Source organism: Amyelois transitella, chromosome 11, assembly GCF_032362555.1.
Source record: "Amyelois transitella isolate CPQ chromosome 11, ilAmyTran1.1, whole genome shotgun sequence".
Lineage (NCBI taxonomy): Eukaryota > Metazoa > Arthropoda > Insecta > Lepidoptera > Pyralidae > Amyelois > Amyelois transitella.
In genome coordinates this window covers 5,376,575-5,400,227 of record NC_083514.1, presented here as the reverse complement: position 1 = coordinate 5,400,227, position 23,653 = coordinate 5,376,575, and the positions used below count along the sequence as shown (strand labels likewise).

Sequence of the window (23,653 nt, the reverse complement as noted above, 5' to 3'; positions counted from 1 at the left end):
TAAGTTGTTTCCTGTTCGGTGAAACATTGACATTACACCAGTCTGTCTGCCGCCGTCGACTCAAGCGTTATCACGTTTTATTAGAAATGATCTACTTTTTTCATTCATACTAATGAAGCTAAAATGACAGAAAGTGTAAATAATTCCAGTGATATAAGTGGCGTTGACTTTATGACAGAGACAACATTAACCCCATCAATGGATTTAAATCAAGAGGAATTCACTTCAACGATGCTGCCGGCGGAACAAATTTTGATCACAGAAAGTGTTCGTAACACGACTGACGTTAAGTCATTTCACAATGAAGTTCCAGATACTTTGTCAGTGTTCGAAGCTTTTATTATGATTGAAATAATAATGACAGCTATAGAATTATGTATATGGACAGTGGCAGCTCTCAAGATTCAGCGGTGGAGGAAAAACTACAGGAACCAAATGTTAATGCAGTTGAGTGTGGTGCGGTTTTTAAAAAGACTGATATTTTTGCTAGTTTATCTAAGAGATTGCAGCGTTATCACAACATCCGTACCAGTTAACACAATACTCATAAGTAGTCAGTTTTATATTGATTTTGTTATTGTCTTTCTAGTGTTATTTTTTGTGAAGCACATGTATGATAGTTTAATAGTAGTGATAGTAAGAATAAGCCAAAATAATCTCATAAAGAAACTAGCGGTAGCTTGGCTTTTACCTCTGCCAATAACTATGGCATGTACGTCAATAATCTCATTCAATGTACTCAATGAATGGACGGTATCTTTACTAATTTGCTCTTTAATAAGATGGCCGCTTATATTAATAAGCACAATCCTTTATTTAACTATACTGTTCAGAGTACTCAAAGAGAAAATAAGAAAGTTTGCAAGAAGTCTAGCGGTTATCACATTCCTACTTTGTCTTGTCATAAACTTATATTTGTTCAGCAAAGATGTCATTAACTTGTGGTGTCTGAATTCATTTCCAGCTGTATTAACGAGTTATTTATTGGGTTTCTTCCTAAATTTTCTAATACTTTGTCTATATATTACTTTGATAACTTTAAATTTGAAATCGAATGCTACTTATTCCGAAGAGTTTGCAAAAAATAATTTGGATGGTCATTAAACTACATTAAAAATAAAAAATTAAGAAGGTCATTGAATTTGTGTCGAGGTATACGATCAAAAATAAAATTAAAACTTTTTTCCTAAACTACATACTTTGTGAGATCAGTTGCGCAGAGTGCGCATTTAACGAGCAATACGTCGCATTGCATCTTTGCAGAAAAATGGACGGAAGCTGAAATCTTCGACTCGCTGTTACAATATAAAACCATCTCGCCAAAGCAGGGACGACGAAATATTGCAATGTTATGAAAATGTCAATTTGTATTCACCTGACTCGTCTTCTTTGTACATATTTCAGTCAATGTATTATATTTTATTAATTAAAAATATTGCGGGAAAGCAAGAAAGTAGGTATCTAATTTTCCTCGTGATATTTCAATGCTGTAAAGACTTTGTTATATTACCTGCACCGCACAGGGATAGCTCAACACCTACGTAATAAATTTATTTATACTCACCGCGGCCACCTGCCCACATTACACTCGTATGTCCGTATCTTATATGTGTCATAAAAATACACATAAGTTGATAGTCATATTTTTATGTATGATCACATGAATGTGAATTCTTTTGTTAAGTGAGGATTGGTATGCCACCAAGATACGGACATACGAGTGTAATGTGGGCAAGCTACTTTAACTAAACAGCTATGACAAATAAAAAATTTTTAACGCCGGAACTAGTAGATATTACATTATTATTGTTGTTCAATCTTTTATTTGTCATTCATTATGATATTTTTTAAAGATAATGAATAACACAAAAATAAAAAATGTGTGATGCCTCAATTGGTAACATATAGTTTTTAAGTATCTATATCTACCCTACCGAACACATAATACAGTTGATAATTTATTGGTTTACGATATTTTTACATCGTGTTTGGGCAATGAAACTGATTACGTTTACATAAAAACAAATAGGAAAACGTGAAAAAATATTTATACTCCCCCATACAAATACATCGATCTTAATATGGCAATGGTTAGTAAAAAATATGGGCTTTTTGCAATAACTTGATCGACCAAACACGCTGGAAAATTTCCTTGACCAATAAAAAACCACGTAGGTATATCACAGTTTGTCAGGCTTAGCCTTACCTCTCATGTGGCCATACTACTCTGTGGTTCTTATTGTTACCTACAGGGAACAACTCACGCATTCCATTCGTCATATTTCATGTGACAATTGCTGTATGGGAAGTCCAAGATGCCTTGAAAACATTTCTGAGAGTAGGAAGTGCATTGTATTATACTTGGGGTTTTACTTTTAATTAAAAAACAATGATATTAAAACTAGTAAAATTTAATTAAGGATCACAATAAGAATGAAAGATTTCATTTTAGATTACATAAAAATATCACCGGTTATGTTTTGCTGCTGGTTGACAATTTTGTCATAAAATGCAAAATCGACTTGATTTTACTAGTACGAGTTTGTATGTACAAGAAAATTACTTTTAACAACAATTATTAAAACTTTTAACAAAATTAATGGATCATCAATCTTTTGTTAATGTATTGTAATTAAATCATATTTATTATGAAAGACCAACATTTATCATTTTATCACATAACCATTAAAATCACAGTAATTAGGTAAGTATGTGACAAATAAATCGAAATCTGACAATGTTTTACTGTATGAATTATATAACAAAACATAAAATTTTCATAAATTAATTCTTAACTTTGATAGGTAATAAAAACGACTTTTCGAAATGGGGAGGTAACAACTTTATTTACAAGTACTGTAAGCGAAGAGTCGTATGAATAATAAATGTATCCTAGTTTGTTACAAAAAATGAGATTTTGTGGACGGAATAGGCCGCTGAGAGCCTGTTGTATTAGAGCGCAGTTAGCGCTGCACGTCCAGTGTTACTTAGGCGCAGTCGCAAGCGCAGCGCTTGACGCGCTTTTCACGGTGCAACAACGCGTCTACGCTGCGGACCGAACGTGGCTGCATGTCTGTAATATAGAATACGTTTCGGATGTTTATACCAATTTGCTAAGTACCAGGCGAATACCAAACGAGTACGTGGTAACATTCCCGGAAACCTATGAGAATGCATAAAAATCCTTTTGGAAAACAATTATCAAACCGAATTCATGATAAAAGTTGTTCAATCTACTGGACCAAGTGCGATAATTTGTGGCAGCAACACGAACTTTTTAAATTTTTCATTATTACAATTTAATGCTGTAGTAGTAAAAAGAGCAATTAAAATGAACGATGTAACACGGTACTCGTAGTAAGATAAGTGGTAAAAGGGCTTAAGAACCTACGCTTAAATTCTACATAACCAATAAGTACTCACAATGGGGCCTCTCATCCATAGGCATGTCTTGAGGCAGCAACAAGGTGCGGGGTGCGCGGGGCGCCTGTGCGGGCGCTTCCTCCACGGGCGCTTGCGGCTCGGGCTGCGCTTGAAGACTCTGCTCTTCCTGGCGTTGTTGCTCTTCGGCCTGCGCTTGTGCCTCCGCCTCGGCTTCCGCTGCCGCCGCCAAAGAGTTCACGATGGTCTTAACCTGTAACATTAAGAAATAAGAAAATTTAAAAAATTAACTACCTCTGCCGTTCTCATGACTGTGTATACCATGGTTAATTCCTCTTGTTTCTTGATATGAGGTAAATTTATTTTGTAAAACGAATTAAAATATTATTAGAAAATTTATCTTATATAAATGGATGGACAGTTTTATGGCCGATAGTTTAATATTTGCAAGTTTGCTGTATCAAGCATTAAAATTAAATTAATAACAAAAAAGGATAAGCGTTTAAACAAGTAACGTACGAAAGGGAAAATATTATGTAATATGAAAACATGATTCATCAGAAAAGAGTCACGCATATTTTTGAATTGTGGTCATAGACGCAACCAAAACAAACCACAAGGGATGAAATTACTAGGATTTTTTGGACGGAGTAAATTTTGTGTTACCTCTTGCATGTCATTGTCCATCTGCTGGTCATTGCGTTGGGAGGCAGCAGCTTGCTCCGCGTGTCTGATGGCGAACAAGTCATCAGGGCTCAGACCCCAGGGCAGGTTCATCGGGGCACCTTCCAACTGAACTTTCTTCAACTAAAAAAATTAATTTAATTTGAATTCATAAAATTGAGGCAGAATTTTAAAGCACATATTAAAGGCAAGAATTCAATTGAGTCCCTAAAAACCCTTTCAATAATAACGCAGAAAATCTTACCGCAATCTTACACTTTTACGAAAAATATCTTTTTAGGGATTTGTGACCAAGGAAAACATTAAAGGATCGCTATTTTCATACTCTGAATATTAAACAAACATTTTAAGAATTTGTGGAATATCCGTCTTATTTTCTGTGTAATTACTAGAACCGTGGGATCGGGACGGCCCTTCAGTTCGTTCTAAATTAAATCGAGAAATCTGATTAGCTACAAATGTAACATTTAGAATATTCTTTAAAACTTTTTAACAACCAAGAGTCTGTGAAAACAAAACTGTAAAGGTAGTTTATACCTACTGTTATGACACAATTAGAAATAATTGTAGTAAATTAAATGTATTTATATATTATCGACCGCGTTATTATTCCGATTGTATTCCACACTTTACTTATAATAACCAAGGTTTGATAAAATATAAAAGCTGCGTAGTAAGTACCTACCTACTACAATTTATTTATTTAGGCTCCATTATTCAATCGTTGCCTACTACATAATAGTTTTATACACGGTAAATCCATTAATCTGATAATGGAATGATGTAGGGAATATGACGGGGGTTTACTAATGCATCTAGCTTTTAATAAAAAAAAAACTTAACCACTAATTAACATAATTGTGACTGCTACAGGTGGCCTTATAAACCTTTGGAAAAATAGCAAAAAGAAATCGAAGGTTAAAGTTAAGCAAACACAAAAATATAGTAGGTACTTAATGTAAATATTGGAAATGAAGTACGTACAAAGGCTAGTAGTAAGTAAGTAGTCAGTAAGTACGTTATCCCTATTTTATATGCAGATAAGTCTCATTTTTCCAAAGAAATACGAAAAATAATATTTCTCTTATATAGATAGATAGTACTTGTTGACGCCCGTAAATCCGTTTGCGTGTTATTGGAAATACGAAGGTTAAGGAAAATGCTCATCAAGTTGAACAACTTTTGTTATGACGTCTTTTCCATACGTCGGTTGATTTAGCTGGTATGTAATGATTCTGCATCAGGTGTTCCAGATCATCGATTCTTATCCGCCAACAGAAAATGCTTATCAGGTTGAATAACTTTTGTTAAGACATCATTTTGATATTTCCTATAGTTTAGCTGAGTTGTTATTGTTTAATATCAGCTGTACCAGATCCCAAAATAAATTATACCCTATATGTTACGTTTGAATGCCTGGCCAGGCATAAGAGCTATACAACTAAAAAAAGTTTCATTCAAATCCGTTCCGTAGTTCCGGATAATCTCCGGTGCGTGTACAAACAAACAGAGAAACTTTTTTTCAAATTCATGCTTGATTACTATTTTTATATAGAACAGAACAGATTTATTTTCAAAATTGGATACAAGGTATCACTTATTGACGTCACAACACATTTTTTACTGTTTTATTATATGTATTGATCAGTGTTTTATTTTATTTATCTACTTTTCTTACTTACTTCTGGTTGCTCCAATTCTTGAGTAGGGGCCGGCTGTGGGACGAATTGATGAAGCACATTCGGTTGCTAAAAAGAATAAAACGTTCACTTTTTTTAGTATTTTATTAGCATTTAAATTCGATTCAATAATTTTTAGCATTAAATATAAAACATTCTTAAACTCAAAAAGACGAAATATTTAATTAATGTAAATAAAAGAAGAAAAAGCAGATATAATTCGTGCTTATTGCTAATTTAATCTATATTTTATTATCCACAGCTATAAATAAATAACTGCATTTTAGGCAAAGAAAAACCAATCATATTATTTACCCTATAGTCCATGCAGATAGAGTCTCGGGAAAAAACTAGTGTAAAATTCAAATACCAAACGAAGTTGTTTGTTTTGTCTGGCGGGTACAGTACAATGATCTAGGTATTGCGACTGTATCAGTATCGTATTTTACCTCTCAATCCAATTAGTATGGTTTCATTGAAAGACATTTCAGTCGAAGCAGTAATAAAGACGTAATAAAATATACACATTTATATGTTGAGAGTCCTCAGTCAGTTTTTTGACCTCCACAGCAACGCTTTGCTGATCACACGTCCAAACTATACATTTCGTATTATTTTAACAAACATTGCGATTGAAACCAAATATTGATCTCAAATAATTTTGGTCCACGTATCCTTTCTCAATGCTAATAGGTAAATGGATGAGTCGATGAAAATATGGATACCAAGAGCAATGAACTCCTGCAACAAATCTCTAAAATTGTCACTGTCTAAGAACTCATAATTTTTTGTGACATGAGTAAAATTCCATTTTTATCTTTACCTAACCATATCTAAACATATATATAATCGTTTATCACATATTAAAGGCGCAGAAATACATACCTATTCGCACTTATTTTGGACAAATCAAACCAAAATAAATAAATAATTTTTGTACATTTTTTATACAAGTAGGCGAATTTGTTGTAGCTATTAGTAAGTGTCATTAGGCTGACTTCCGTGTAGACATAGAATTCGCTAAGTTAACTTTGTAATGGTATTATATGTACATTTTAATCATGCTTTAAAAACGATTAGTTATTTTTCTATATTACCGACGTGCTTGCATGAAAAGAGTTATTTGAAATCGGCATTCGTTAAAACATTTGTGCCAGAGCTCTTGGTATTTATCTCTAAAAATACACGGGTACCTTACCTTACCTTAACCATACGCACTAATTGAAAGTGGCTTCATAAAAGTTGATCTAAAAATTTAATTTTAAATAGGTAAGTTCCACGAAACATTTTAATAATTTTTTTTTTTCTTAGTAAGAATAAATTAAATAACTTAAAAAGTTTATTTAGCGAATAAGGTGTATACAAGGCTGTAAATAGCCAGGTAACGGAACCTTTTTTACACGAGTTTTTCTTTATTTAGATTCATAAACTGATGTTGCCCGCAATAGACTTTGGCATCTGCTTTGATGGTATTATTATCTTTTAATATCGGTGATATTACATTTTAACTATACAATTGAATTTTCTTATATTGGAACTATCTAACGGGCTTCGGTAAAAGTTATTAAATGTTAAATAGTCTTGACCTTGCTAACTCATGATTTTATTTAATTTTTCATCTGATGAAAGAGAAAATAAATCGCAATCACATTGAATATGTGACCGACACAGTATTGGAGCGTAGAAAGTCTACCAATGTTAAAGATAAACTAATAAATTCAGAAAAAGGTCTTTCACGACGCTGAGTAAGTTATATCTGCCAGAATAGTTCGCAGGTAGCAGTTTCAATTTTTTTAGTTGTTTGTTTACGTCATTTTTCTTACTTTATTAAATTAAAAGTATTTCTTAAAAACTTTAAATGATCATAAAGTTTTTCCAATAAATCATTTAAATGCAATAAAGCATTCAATCGTTTTTTTTTATTTATACCACTGACTTTTGATACAAATAGCCAAAAACTTGAATAATAACGCAAAAGTGACCTTCATGGATATTAAGTTAAATTTGTACTACGTAACAACTTCGTTTCACGTGGCGGAGACATGACGGGATTAGAGGAACATTTGGCACGAAGCGGGCCGCGGTCACTAGTTGTTGTACTCACGAGGCTGAGACTAAGAAGGTATTCTAAGAATTTGAATAGCAAATGTTAAATTTGTACAACTCTGGAGCTGCATGTTTGGCATGAAGCGACCCACGGAATCTGGTTGCTGGGAAATGGTCGAAGATTTGAGAATGGCTATGCGAGGTGTCTCTGGCTGAAGCTCGATGTTTGGCACGAAACGGGCCACTGGCTCTATGACTGTTAGAAGTGTTTCTAAGATTATGAATAGCAACCATTAAATTCGTACAACATACCTCATTCTGTTCACGTGGCTGAGGCATAACGGGAGGAGCGAAACGAGGTGTCTCTGGCTGGGGCTGCATGTTCGGCACGAAGCGGCTCACGGGCTCTGGTTGCTGCGGTATGCTCTGAGGGTTGGGGATGGCAAACACTCGCTGCACTTGGATGCGCATCTCGCGGGGCCCGGTCATCTGCTCTTCGGAGGAGTCCCATGGCAACTGAAGACAATAGAGATGTTCTTATGAGTAAAGTATATGCATTTAGCAAGAACTCTAACTGCTGTTCATTTAAATGCAATATAAATTCCTTAGTCCTAATAGTTACTTCAAACTCATTTGCATCATAATCAGATAAATACAGTACGCCTGTACCTCCAGGCGTCGTCATGCCTAGCTCAGGATCGTGAATCAATAAAGATCAAGAAGCAATGGATAACAATAACAATGAACTGCAAAAAATCATGAAATTCCCCATTCTAAGGACTCATATTTGTGTTTGATATAAGTATATCCCATACAAATCTTTATACATACATACATACATACATAAACTCACGCCTCTTTCCCGGAGGGGTAGGCAGAGACTACCTCTTTCCACTTGCCACGATCCCTGCATACTTCCTTTGCTTCATCCACATTCATGCAAGCTCGGCGGTTTCGGGCACTTTTGACCTGACCCTTCACCAGGACATCCTTAATTTGATCAAGATATGTTCGTCTAGGTCTTCCCACCCCGACCTTTCCCTCCACACTCTCCTTGTATATCTGCTTAGTCAACCTGTTTTCATTCATCCTCTCCACATGACCGAACCATCTCAACATACCCTTTTCTATTCCTGTAACTACATCTTCTTTCACATCACAACACTCCCTTATCACGCTGTTCCTTATCCGGTCACTCAATTTCACACCCAACATACTCCTTAACGCTCTCATTTCCACTGCATTTATTCTGCTTTCGTGCTTCTTTTGCCATACCCAACTTTCACTCCCATACATTAATGTCGGGACCAACACGCCCCTGTGCACAGCCAGTCGAGCCTTTTTGGATAGTTTCTGACTGCTCATAAAGGCATGCAAAGCTCCATTCACCATGTTCCCCGCGTTCACTCTCCTTTCAATATCACTATCACACTTGCCATCTGATGTAAACTTTGATCCTAGATATACAAACTCTTTCACTTGCTCAACTTTTTCTCCTCCAATCAAAATATTACATGCTGTCATTTCTTTCTCCATTTCAAAAACCAGTGTTTTAGTTTTACTTACGTTCACTTTCATTCCTTTCTCTTTTAAAGCTTCATGCATACAGTTTACCATCTCCTGTAACTCCTCCGCTGATGACGCCAGTATAACCTGATCGTCGGCATAGAGCAGACATTTGACGAGTAATTCATTCATCCTTAATCCACTTTCAGACTCTTTCAAATCTGTCAAACAACTATCCATAAATAGGTTGAACAGCCACGGTGACGCAACACATCCCTGCCTAACACCTTTCTCAATCTTAAACCACTCAGTGTGCGCTCCGTTTATCCTGACACAAGCACTCGAATCCTCATATAAGGATTTCAGTGCTCGTATCAAGAGACTGTTCACCCCATGCATAGAAAGTGCTGACCACAATTCATTCCTCTCAACTCTGTCATAGGCCTTTTCCAAATCCACGAAAGTGCAATAGACTTTTTGACTCTTGGCCAAAAACTTTTCGGCTATGCACCGCAAAGAAAAGACCTGATCAGTACATCCCATTCCCTTTCGAAATCCCGCTTGAGCATCCCATATTTTGTCATCAGTTTCATTCCTGACTCTATTAATCAATACCTTAGCATACAATTTGCCGACGACGCTAAGCAGGCTTATACCACGATAATTTTTGCAGTCCAGTTGTGACCCTTTTCCTTTGTAAAGTGGCACAATAACAGCCTTACACCAATCTTTTGGTACTCGGCCGCTTCTCCAACACAAATTGAAAAGGCAGTACAACTGTCTAGCTACGACGCCTTTTCCTGCTTTAAGCATCTCGACCGACACTCTATCATACCCGGCAGCCTTACCCGCTTTCATACTCTTAAGTGCTTCCACAATTTCAAACATTTCAATTTCGCCTTCCACCTCATTCTCTTTTTCTTCGCTATAGCAGAACTCTTTCTTATTTTCTTCCTTTTTTTCAAATAAACTCTCAAAATAGTCCTTCCATATCTTTAGCACACATTCTTCTCCTTTCACAACGCTACCATCCTGGCATCTGATCCTAGTCAGCTCTCTGGTTATAGTTTTTCCTCGGGCTGACCTTACGGATTTCCAGAATACTTTCAGATTTGACTGAAAGTCTTCTGATAGCCTTTTATCAAAATCCTCTTTATACTCTTCTTTCTTTCTAATCACAGCTTTCTTAACCAAATCTTTCATTTTTTTATATTCCTTACGTGCTTCATTCACATCCTCATCTATAACCTCTTGCATTCTTAAGTTAGCTTTTGCTGCTAACAAATCCAGCCATGCTTTCTTCTTTAATCGCACAAGTTCTTGCACATCTTTACTCATCCACGCATTTTTGTGATTTTTCCCTTTCCTTCTTCTACTTACACCACACACTTCAACAGCTACTTTCACAATTCTTTCTTTAAATTCCTTCCATCCATCTTCAATATTGCTCCTCTCATCTAAATCTTCGATTTCATCCTTCAATCTATTAATATACTTCTTACCTACATCCATATCTTGCAAATTTTCTACTTTCACTCTTTCCAAAGCGCTGGTTTGCTCCCTTACCCTGTGCCGCCAGCGATTGAAGATACCCCTTATCCGGGATATCACCAGTAAATGGTCCGAGTCAAATCAATCAAATCTTTATATATCATAGTTAATCATCCTACATAATCTTTTATTTCTAGTATAACGATTTTCATTACCCCGGAATTTCAAGTAATCCTACTACTACTAAGAAGTACCTACTAAGAGTGGATTACTTGAAATTCCTTATTGACATTGACCACATAAGGAACCAAACACGAAGATATGCGTTGATAAGTAAGAAAGTCAATGTCCTCTTTCATATTTAAAAGATTACAGACGCATAAATTCATATGCGCATTTTGTTTTGGACAAGAGAATTAGCGTCACCATTCCTAGTGAGATGAGCACGAAGCTCGGTGAACAGGAAGCAATGACCGCAGTAGCCTGACTCGAGGACACGAGCCGCCGAACAAAGACGACGAACTCACCGCGCCATGCCACGGGTGCGTCTACTCGACTCATGTAACTAATGCCCGGGGTATTGTATTTTTGATGCACCACCTATGATTAAGGTGCCTGGTTCTGGTTCCGGTTCTGCCCCTTGATCATTATAGACAATGCTGAGCTTTTACAATCAATTCTATTCGTGATAACACATTGACAGCTGCATCAGTTATCTTTACTGAAATTTACTACTATGCATATAAATCAGTTCGAACAAAACTGAACCATGTTGAAAGTTGTAACGCAAACGTTTCAGAGTTGAATCGTTTACGCACGTTAACAATGATCTATTTTGACCGCAACTTTAAAATTATCTACAAATACCTTTTTTGCCGTGATGGTTTTCAACTATTTTAAATAGTGCTGATTATCATTAGTTCAGTGAAGATCGAGGATAGAGTTCTAAACTACATACTGCAATTTACTAAGGTTAGATGGAAGATAGGGTAAAGCAAACAAATATTTGATTTTGTTCGTGTGTATGTGTGGTTAAGAACTTTATTTCTCAAAGAAATTTACATTTCACTTACAGAGAAAACATTTAAAATAAATATGTACATTTGTTGGTGTGAGCATTCAAATACATATTTTTAATAAAAATAAAAATAAGTCGGTGGTTGCGTATATAGCCGCTCGCTGCTAATTTACTAAACACTAAACACGTTAGATAATGTAACCGAATACGCTCTAGAAATGCATTTATCACTAGCCTGAAACTTTAAAAGTATGTGTGCGGGGAGATTATTTAGAATTATTACTATTAAATTATAATCCATCTGTATAGTATGGTGGCATATCTATGATTAAAATTATAATTTTTATTGCAACCACTGAGAAATCAATTCTAAAGAAACGTTAGAATAAATACTATATGGATTCGGCTCAAATAAACGCACCCGTGTCACGCGTTGTCCCATTCATGGCGTTAATATTCCAAAAATGAATCACGCTACATTAATCAACATACCAATATCATACTCACTCTGCAACTAAACTCATGACAAAACAAGAGAAACACAACATTAATGTAATCGTACCTTCGTGAACCCTGAACCGGTATCGCACCTGCTCCATCAAGTTCGACTTGTGACGTGATTGTTAAATAAACAAAAAATGTAACAAAAACTCAGGTACACAAACAAAGCCTATTGACTATTTTGAGTGTCGGCTACAAATATTAATATTCTAGCAACGGAGTGATCAATGTGGTAAGAAACAAAAACACGGAAGATGTGTCGCTTCTCGCATTGTCCGGGGTCCTTGGAAGCATCACTTGGTATGCGAAGAAAATATCGTGATAGCAGCAACCGCGCTGCACAGACTCATGTAATGCCATGTGCCTTTGTGAACACGTAATTGCAATCATTATCCCTCGGCCAGAACTGGCTCTGACTACTTTTTCATGAACAGTAATTGAATTAATTAACCCTTTGATAACATTCGCCCACGGCTTCATCTATGATTGTTATCCATACATATAAAAAAAATTTGTTCACTTGCATTCGCTCAGCGAAGTCAGTAATATAATAAAATAAATTGTTATAAAATGCTACTTAATATCACCAGTTTTCTCTTGCTTGCAAACATTTTATCGGATTAATTTTCACGACCTCGACCTCTCTTGGATCGATGGTTTTAAAAATTAATTGCTTGCCTTAGTCGTAGAGTTCAGAATCGTTTACAAATCAAATACGATGTAAATTTCACGGTGTATTTCCAAATAATCTTTAATGAAATTGGGAAGGAAGAGAAGAGTCTGCTTGATAGATGCTGGTTCTTGTTACTTGTAAATCTATCTACCTACATACTATACGATTGTGTAGGCTTTATCATACTTCCGTTTATACTTCACTTACTTCCGCTCAGTTCTTGAATCCGAACTTGATTTTTATTACCATCAAATAAAAACTTGGTCTACTTGGTCGTGTAATTAAAAATATCAACCTCGCCGATCGCGTAATTATGATGGATAAACCTTACCCGTAAAGTGAATTCTAAACTTAAAACTAAACAGACTAAGTAGTTGTTGCAGAATAGGATTTCAAACTATTGCACTTAGATACCTATAAGTTTTATTATTTCCTCCATACATTTAGTTTATAATTTCTTATTTAGGAAAAAAGGTATTTTTCCATATTCGAAATACTACTGTTTGTAATTTGTTTACACGAATTTAGAAAAGTTAAATATTTATCGTAATGTTAAAAGCAATATCTTGGAAGGCCGCCAGCTCTCTTGGCTTCCTGTACTCAGATTTTCTATGATCATTTTTGGGGTGGCCTCGTCTTTTAGTTCTTGTTCCGGAGTATCGAGTCTCATGCTTACTTTCTAATTTATATTTATTTTGAAACTTCGGTTCTCTTTTTTTGTAATATACGGGTGTAATCAAACTAAATCTAGACCCATGTGAGCCACTAGATCCAATATCATGTTCAACCGTGGGTCTAGTGATTTTCATTTGAATCTACTTTTAAAAACTCAATATAATAGTCTTGAATGAAATTATAATTAATGCTAGTCTCGATGCACCATTAGTATTAACCTCTTTTCTCTACATACCATTTCCAACTATTGGCTACAAACATTTAAAGACAGGCAAAATCTTAACTGGCTGACACACTCTGACTTCGACATTCGGAGGAAAAGATAAAACGTTTCTTTTTTACTCTGCTGGAATCCAAAAAATATATAAATTTAGAGCATAGTTATGAAATAAATCGAAAACAGAAAAATTAAAGAAGCAACGCGAGTCTGAATTTAAATATGAAAAATAAAGACTATCGTTTAGTACTTAGAACACAGTATTACATTTCATTGTAAAATTGTGCATCTTTACAGACGTCTAAAGATTATCCTTGAAGAAAACGTGTTCTATGTTTATACATAAATACGCAATTTAAGGTTTTGTATTGCTTACACACACTTTGAGTCAAGCCTTTATGTCTTCTAACATATGAATACTCATTGTGGCCTAACTTATACATTATACTAAGTAGCTTTTTTTTCGCTTCTACTTTAATTATTTCAAATAATTATTAATTTATCACTATTCATTTTTTATATTTATACAAGTTATTTTTTTTTTTTATTTACAGTTGCTACAATTTCAATTACCACTTATTGTGGATCTTATTGTTGTCCCTGAAAATGAAAAATACACTACTTGTGACAACTACGAATCTTTATTGCCTACGAAACTTAAATGCACTACCATACAGATGAACAGACATATGTATCTACATGAGATTATTAAAAATGATAAATGTTTACACTATAGTATGATAGTCACCTTGAAGAGCCGAGTATATCGTGGATAATACCGGCTAATATAAGTGGAACAAGGTTCATAAGTGTATGTAACAACCGGTGCATCAAATTATACTAATGAATAATTGCAGCAGCACGACAAAATTACGTTCACAAGTAAGTGCAACGGGGGCTTTGCTCGGGTCGGGGCCCGCGACCGCGCGTCCGTCATCAACTTATATCAAATTCTCCGCAATATCAAGTTCAAGCACAGCTCGCATCGAATGTACGATCACAAAAAATGTACTCAAATTGGGAACGAATGGTATCGATTGAACACATATATAAAATGTGAGTAGATCCCGCGCGGCTCAAACACTCGACACACACCGCAACATGCACGCGTATCTCGCGGTCGCCCTCGCGCTCGCGGCGCCCGCGCTCGCTCTACCCCGCGACCGACTTGGGTACGAAAGAGAAATAGACACTACCAATTTCAATCAAGTGCCGAAACTGCTCGACTCGTACGTTCTGAGTGACGAATATTTAGCCGCGCAGAAGAACAGAGGGAATAAACTAATAACTAGGTTCAAACCAGATGAACCGGTGGCATACGACAATGTGATATTAGAATCTAATGTAGTAACAATATTACGACCAGAGAAGAAGCGAACCGAGAGCGGCTCTAATACGGAACTGGTGAGGCGGCGGCGAGGGTACAATTTGGAGAACGTGAGGGTTCCGGCGAGGTATCCCTACCTGCCTGTCCCGCAATTCAACCGATTTCGCAGATGGGGCTAGTGGCCTCGGCAGAGGGCGCGCCACTGAGCGAGACTCCATCAAATGTCAAGGCTGCAGCCTCTGCCGCTGTGGACCAACCGTGCCGCGAGCGTTTCTCCCATGCATCCCACATGTGTGATCTGCGCATCTTTGTGCACTAGGACTATTGCTTTACTTTTATATAAAAACGATGTGGCTGTGATCGAACGCTAATGTTATGCCGTCACTTACGGTTTGAAGGCAACGATTGACAGATTAAGTTATGTAGTTAGAGTATCGAATAATTTAAGTGTTATTATTAATATAATCTGTAATTCTTTATAAATTATTTGAAAATTTAACATTATAATTTGTTTTATTCTCAGTTTTAAATTCAAAGGATCATGAAAACTCATTACTTGTGCTACAAACCAATATCTAAATGTTTCTGAAGGTCTACTTCATTAACGCCATAATAATTCTATTTTAATTGTACTTTTACATGACAGGTGTTTTTCTAATTTTGTGTACTATAAAGAAAAAACACAGGCTTCTAGCTAGACAAAGGATCATCACGTTAATGGATAAGTGCCTTGCGTGTTGAAGGTAATAATCAATCTACTGTAAAATATCGAGTTAAAACGTTGTTGTATATAGGGTTTCGATTCGAGCAATATTGTGGCAATTAGACCCTATCATGTTGTAATGTGAACAATGAAGCATAATGCATGCAATTTTAAAACCCAGCCAGCACAATCGGTGTCACGGGGTCCTATTCATACTTGGGCATGCAAAGCAAAAACTAGTTGTTACTTGTTCATTTTACTACAGCGAATATTAATGTCCAATTGCGTTAAGTGTCTTATACTGTGGTTTAAATAAACTCAAATGTCAAAATAAATCATTGCCGACAAAATAATGATAAACACAATTAAGTACGATTTCACGCGAACCAAGGTGATCACAAACTAGGCGCTTGACCGGCCATAAAAAGTATTTGAAATAAAAACATTGTTGACGTTAATTACATGAGGAATTACAAAACACCTAGTTAGACTGAATATCTACGGGTCTATGGTGCTTATTATAGACGTTTCATTTCGTATCAAAATATTTTAAAGTTGACAATAGGTTCTGGATAGAATTCTGTGAATTTATTTTTGTTGTTCAAATCGACCCACTTCATTGAAAACAGGTTCCTATGAGGTTTGTTAGTATCTGGCTCGTAGTTGAATGATAACATAGCACGACACAGTTTGTTTTTGTTACAGTTTACAAAAAGAAACCGGTTTGATGTTTCATATTTTAATATTTTAATCAGTAATATTTTCTATAACAATTCAATCAGCTGGCATAGTAACTTAACTAGGGTTTAAATCAGTCAATATCAGTATGTTCTTACTTAAAAATTTTAAGTAATTATTTATAAGTAAATTAACTAATAAATAGAAAAAGACTTCTTGGCACGTAGGTATTTTCATCCTTTTTTTTTAGTTTAACACATTCTCCCACTAATTTGGTTTCATGAAACTTTGAGTGATTCCATGAATGAGAAATCATACGCCTTATCTCAAAATCTAAAGAAAATAAATAGCGTAATCTAGCTTAATCCAAGCTAAGGGTCATTTACCTTATTTCATAGAACTCCTACGCCACCCACACAATTATCTAGATTGCCGAGATGAAACATCTCAGATTATTGTAAATATTTTTGAATAACATTTTTTTGCCTCTTCCGTACAGTGTACTATTTCTCATCTTTGCCTTTTCCCGGTTGCACACTCCTCACCTGCAATGCTTCAGAGCCCTAGGTCCGCCTCCCAACTTTTCTCTCACGACCTTCTTCAGTGTCTGGAGTTCTCAGTTTTCCATTGCCTTACATATCATTACCGATATCTAGCCAAGGTTTCAATGCCTGTACTGTGTACATAGATACGAGATATCTTTCAATACTGATAGTTCTTACATATCTTCGTATGACTATAAAATCTTTACTTAATTTCTTTTCGTCATGATATATCTATAACATAACTGGACCGTTCGTTGCATATGCATCCAGAACGCTTGCAATACAGAAATAACAGGTTTTTGAAGCCAACCGAAAAACCGCATTCTTCCTGTATTTATGGCCCCTAAAAAGAAGCACGGGTATGCCACAGCACGATATGTAAGTATAATTCTTGTGCAAACTTTGGTAGATATAGGTACGTGTAGACGAGTCAAGATTTTTTTTTCTAATTTACTTATGTATTTGTGCAATTTGGCTTAAATAAATAGGTAGTACTCAGATTCCGTAATAATATACAAAAATCTTTCCTTCAATATTACCTACATAAATTTAACAGTACTTTGGAGCTAAATTTCACCTAATCCCCGACAAGTGTTTTCCTTGTATTATTTTTATAAAGGAAATGTGAAATTTATACATCATGTTACAATTGCAATGTTATACAAGTGGCCTTCTATACTCACTAATTATTAATTACGAAACTCGTCACTGATCTAACTCATCGATATAATTATGGTAATGAGTTCGCGCCCTTGTCACATCGGAAGCCCATTGGAAACATTAGCATTAATAATTTTTATTTAATTATTCTCGTACGGTACAGCAGTAATACGGAATTAAAATTAATTTATTTATGTCTGAATGATAAATGGATGTGCCTTTTGTTGGTGTTCTTAAATTTATTTCCTTATATTCTCTGTCTCTCTTCTTAGGGTCTCCATCAGTGGTAGTAGGTATACTGTGGTACCTGGCGTTTGTACACCTAGGAGTATAATTCAGGAGTTCAGGTCAAGACGTCAATTGTTAAAATTTGTTTAATAGTTCCATCAAAATATTCTTAAATATTATTTTAATAACCCTTGATTATAACATTACAACATACAACATTTATAACATTTGATTGGTATGCTTTTGGATTTGTAAAAAGAAATCTTTACAAACCTAAAATAATTGCAATACGAGTGCGATGCATGTAGTAATTATTACGAACGTTTCTATTATTTAGTCAAGCTGAATACTACCATGTGGTACTCAGAGTGCGTTCCCAATACAGTTAGATTAGTGAGTGTATTTAATGAGTAATCATTTGCTGGCCTACTAACACCTAATTGTCTTATGCCCTCACGACCATGTACCGCTACTTCAAAAGCTACAGACAAGTCATCTTTGGTCTCTCTAGAGATATCTAAAATAACTCAGTGTAATGAGGCCACCAGGGCGAAGCCCCGAAACAATTTGTTCAAACAATTCCTTCTCATTTACGCCTACATTTTAGCTAGTGATTCACTACTCGTACTTATGCTCGTAACGACATAAACATATACATATTTTTGGCTACATACACTTCATTTATTCATCGACTAAAAAGAGCTCCAAAATCTCAAAATAAAAATGAAGGATGCTTCATATAATCCAAATAATATTGTCACCCATATTTAGAGCTCTAATATAAAAAACTATATTTATATGTTTGCCAAGACTAAGATAACCTATAATTATCAGATAGTGGATTTCCTTAAAAACTAGATAACCAAAAGATATTTTTATAGTTATCTGCGAACAACAATATTTGTTTTAAGTACACTATTAGAAATTGATACAAGAAACTTATAAACGATCTCATCAAGTCTCATTGATGTAGCAGTAAGCAATACCAAAGTCATGTCGACTAGTAATAAAATCATACCGGTCGAAATATTGCTGCGGCCACATCGTACGTGATCTTGTTACCGCTAGGTCTACAGATTTCATATTTATGCTATAAACAGACCTAGGAAATCTAATTCAGTTTAGGAATTCTCGAAAAATATTGTCACCATATTCTCATAAGCTTACCTAATTTTCAATCACGACATATAATATAAAAACTTAATTAAAAATTATCATTTAATTTCTATTCTTGCTTTTGTAAGTGACCAAATTAGTTTTGTTAACACACTCACTGACTTACCTAACACATTCCCATGAAATGATTCCATAAAACGGAATGGCCGCTTCGTTCTTGACCTAGGTTTTTTATCAGTCAATCAAAGTAAATAGTGTGCTTTATATGCTCATAAATGACCACAAGTTTAACTAGTCAGATTTAATTGTATTACCTACTCATATGTAATTTGAACAGATAAAACCAGGGTTATACCTATACCATAAATGGTTAAGTGATCCGATTTGAAACTATAATTGCAGTATTCGAATTATTGTACCTATGATTTCTGTGTGGCTCTGGTATTTATCCAAATAAATAATAATTAATAAAAAAGAACCTAAAATGCTGCCAGTGCTCTTATGGACAAATACCAAGACATAAAAAGATATCATTTACAGAATTTATAATATTTTTATATCTATATGACTGTTTAAGAATACTTTCTCCGATCGAAAGTATAATAAACAAACAATTCTTGGAATTAATGAATATCAATTACTATAAAATATGTAAAAATTACCAAGGTGAAAATTTAACGTACCAAGCCAAGTTATGTTCACCTACTTTTTACAGAATAGGTACAGAATGCTATCTCCGGGTGAAAGTTTCAAATTACCTTAGTAAGTCTTATTTCATTTTTGATTTTACTTATGTTGTATGTCTTTTAAATAAAAAATGAACAATGTATTCTAACTAATACTTTTAGTTCAGGATATGTCGGGAGGTGTTTTCACTACGTGTAAACTTACCGTTTCGTGAAGAAAATCGCGAAAATCCATTTTTTGACCTTTAGACTTCGGGTCAATTTTTTCTTTAAACCGGAACCATGGGGAATTTTGAAATAATGCTTTTGATTGTGTTTTAAACAATTATACTCATTTTCAGCTTGATGGGAATTGATGTAGCTTCATTCTTATTTTTTGGTCTAAATTGACCGGACTACTATTGGAGTTCTATGTTCTAGTGTTTTCGCCAAATATGATATTGGAAAAAGGAAAGATAGATTTGCACTTTTGTTTGTAACGAATAAACTCAAAAATTACTGTATTTATATCAACGGTATTTGGCACAGAGACAGATAAAACCAAAGTACCAATATTTTTTCTTTAAATTACTACGGTAGCGAATCCGCGCACAAAATCAACTTTATGTTACATACTTCATTAAGAAAATTATAATTTACTAGACGTTTATTGCTTTCTTATTTGAACTGTATGTTCTAGGTTGAATAAATTGTACAAAATTTACATATTAACCAAAAAAAAAGATATGTACGAGTAGATATTAATGTGCCTACGTAGGCGTCTTCCTAATTACAAAGAGGTGAGGTCATTTACATTGTCTCTCCTTAACAAGGTATGTTTAATATTAACATAGCAAACATACATATATATTTTTCAACACGAAACATAGTTGAAAATAACCCATAAAGCGAGCGTTGTTTAAAATTGTAATTTTACCTATGCAAAGAATTGCATAATAAATTTAGGTTCTTTATTAAAATAAGTATTTGGTAATAAGCATATATACTGTCATTTATAACTTTAATATGGAGTAACTCTTTACACAATGCCAATGTTACATTTTCAGGCTTAGTGTATGTATGAATTTCCACCAACCTACAGAACATGGAAAATATTACTGAATACCAGCCAACTCAGCCTACCAAATGGTAGGATAATAACATCACGGCCACGAATAGGCAAATTCTCACACAATAATAGTAAGTATAATTATGTTTAGCATGAGGATACTGGCCGGGGCCGCGTGTCACCGTTTATTACCTTTGTAAACTAATTAAATAACAGACATAATACTTTCTTGTTACAAGTGCCCGTCCCTCTCTAGTAATAAAATTTGTCAAGTATTTTATAGAAATTCAAAATAAAAAAGTTCAGCGGAACAAAAAGGGAATAATTATATCATTTCTCATTCAAAAATAATAAAATAAATAAGATAATCTCAACTACTTTTAAATAATGTAGCTAAATCTATAAAAGCCTTAAAAAATGGGACCTATGGGTGTCAAGTGTAGGAATTGCAGGAAACCTAAGCTGGTCAGTTTATTACATCCCCTGCATTAAGGCATCGCCACTATAATATTCTTAATTATTATGTACACAAGCCAATGCCTTTAATTACACTTTTGAAGAAATTTCTCTAGAAATAAGTAGTGCCCTTGTACTGAATTTCTCTTTATTTTAAGTTTTATTCTTATTTTCCTTGATGTACATACATAAATAAAAACACAAAAAGCCAATACACGCTATATTTGTTAATATCTCTTATATGTATATATATATATCCCGTACTCCTCCCAAACGGCTTGACCGATTCTCATGAAATTTTGTGAGCATATCGAGTAGTTCTGAGAATCAGCCAACATCTATTTTCACATACCCCTTAGTGATAAGGGTTGTCCACCATTAAACCTTTTTTTTAAGTAGAAATTTCTTAATAATCTGTACATATAATAAAACAGTAAAAATATTTTGTCTGTACATTGAGTATTTTTGACTGAAATGGATAGAGGGACACTTAGAATGAATAATAGAAAGCAAATTTTTTTTGTCTGTCTCTCTGTATGTATGGACACGCCTATCTCCGAAATTACTGAACCGATTTGCTTAAAACTTTCACCAATTGCTTTGTTTCATCAAAATCGGTTCACTAAAAAAAAGTTATTGTCATTTGTATGAACTCAAGGCATGAGTTTGCCTGCAAATAAGTTACGAAATATAAAATTCAAAGTCATTTATCATTGTACGACAGCATTATACCTATAAAATATAAATATAAGTGAAAATCAGTTTGATAATATCCTGGTTTTGCCGCACATAACAAGCGTAATTCTTACGTAAAAAGATTTTTGGTTTGTTAGTCTACTTTAATTTCGACACCACCACAGCGGCCTCGATGGTCCAGTGGTTGGCGCATGAAACTGTGAAGTTGGCGGTCCAAGTTCCGAGCCCCAACAAAAACAAGATATTTTTTTTTATTAAAAATATTTTTTTTTGTGTTGTTTGAGTATTTTATTCAAAAAACTGAATATCAAGTTACTACATATAATAAAACGGTAAAAATATTTTATCTGTACATTTAGTATTTTGACTGAAATGTATAGAGAATTTTTTTATTAGCCTCTGAAGAAAAGCTAATACCGTCGTACATAAAGAAATTCTTTGAGTTAACTTTACCTCAAAGAATTGCTTTTTTGGTCAAAAATAATTTACTAGGTAAGGTCACAAATTTAAGTTAATATTTCATATGATTAGTATATTGATTTATTTCACATCATTGTAGATTCAACTCGAAATTTACGCGAACGAAGTCGCGGGCAACAGCTAGTTATTCATATAGCAAAACAACGATTGCCGGAACAGCTATTAGTTATGTAAATTATAGTTAGTTAATTACATGAGCTTATCTTCTGAATGCTTTTTTTTGTCACTTTCGGTAGTCCCGCTCCCCAGTTTCCTCGGGAGTCTATTTATTAGGTTTATTTGCTGTGATCCAAACCTTTACATTTATTTACAATACCGAAATTACAATACAGAAAACCGTCAATCGTTAAAAAATGGTGTCTTCAACGAACCTTTACAAAAAGTACTTAATATAAAACATTACAAAGGGCAGGATATAAATATATTTTATGAAATTTTCCGAAGAAATTCCTTTTCACGTAAATAAAAATGTTAAATTACGCAAACAAAGATCGGTCAGAGTAGCTTTTTATACAACAGAAAAAACCCATCATTCATTCATCTTTCTTATTTTATTTAAGATGAATTTACATTAAAATAAGCCAATTGCAAAACCGGACAGGAACCTTTGTAATTGCATAAAACGAAGATCTCTCTGGTTGCAGAATTCACGGGTCGACGACCGCCCTAAACATGATTTCAGAATTTTGCACCTCATTTCTCTACACGTCTTTGCATTTTTTGCTTGTTTATTGAATAAGAAGAGGTGTTTTCTTGATGGGACTGACAGATGTACCGATAAGAGTCCCTAAATAAATAAATTTATTCTTGACTGTACTCGTAAAAGGTGGTGGGTGATTGACAATTATGATTGTGGCAACAGGATTTTATAAAATTGCAACTAATGATTATCTAACTTACCTGCTTCCAAATCTCATCATACGCTTAGGTGACTTGTACAAAATGTTAGAACGTCGATGGTCGAACAGGTAAGGTGCCCGGATAAAATGCGTGATATGCAGAACACGTTCAAATCCCACCTCGGCCAATGATTTACCAATGACTTTTTTCGAAGTTAAGTACATTAGTTTGAAGTGATGCGCTTACGGTGATGGAAAACACCGAGAGGAAACCAGCACATTTAAGCAACTGGATGCGTAACCATAATTGATCCAAAATC

General features: G+C 34.6%; 3 protein-coding genes across 3 annotated transcripts in view; 2 read left to right on the top strand and 1 right to left on the bottom strand.

Moving 5' to 3' along the window:
• Positions 1–62: 62 nt before the first annotated feature.
• On the top strand, positions 63–1,127 carry LOC132902242 (uncharacterized). Its single transcript, XM_060946531.1, has one exon. The coding sequence runs from the start codon at positions 124–126 to the stop codon at positions 1,102–1,104; it is 981 nt and encodes a 326-aa protein (XP_060802514.1). The 5' UTR covers positions 63–123; the 3' UTR covers positions 1,105–1,127.
• A 1,266-nt stretch (positions 1,128–2,393) lies between these two features.
• Positions 2,394–23,653, bottom strand: part of LOC106135119 (WW domain-binding protein 11) — a 54,892-nt gene continuing 33,632 nt past the window's right edge. Inside the window, exons 7-11 of the mRNA XM_013335321.2 lie at positions 8,103–8,306; positions 5,748–5,813; positions 4,048–4,188; positions 3,424–3,634; positions 2,394–3,073 (exon numbers count right to left, since the gene is read on the bottom strand). Coding sequence (XP_013190775.2) covers positions 2,988–3,073; positions 3,424–3,634; positions 4,048–4,188; positions 5,748–5,813; positions 8,103–8,306 — 708 coding nt within the window. The 3' untranslated portion in view covers positions 2,394–2,987. The remainder of the gene's footprint in view (positions 3,074–3,423; positions 3,635–4,047; positions 4,189–5,747; positions 5,814–8,102; positions 8,307–23,653) is intronic.
• LOC106135121 (uncharacterized) lies at positions 14,934–15,662 on the top strand. Its single transcript, XM_013335322.2, has one exon. The coding sequence runs from the start codon at positions 14,973–14,975 to the stop codon at positions 15,375–15,377; it is 405 nt and encodes a 134-aa protein (XP_013190776.2). The 5' UTR covers positions 14,934–14,972; the 3' UTR covers positions 15,378–15,662.

Bases quoted from the DNA above. Each gene is read 5' to 3' on its own strand.
- LOC132902242 (XM_060946531.1), top strand. From the start codon at position 124: ATGACAGAAAGTGTAAATAATTCCAGTGATATAAGTGGCGTTGACTTT.
- LOC106135121 (XM_013335322.2), top strand. From the start codon at position 14,973: ATGCACGCGTATCTCGCGGTCGCCCTCGCGCTCGCGGCGCCCGCGCTC.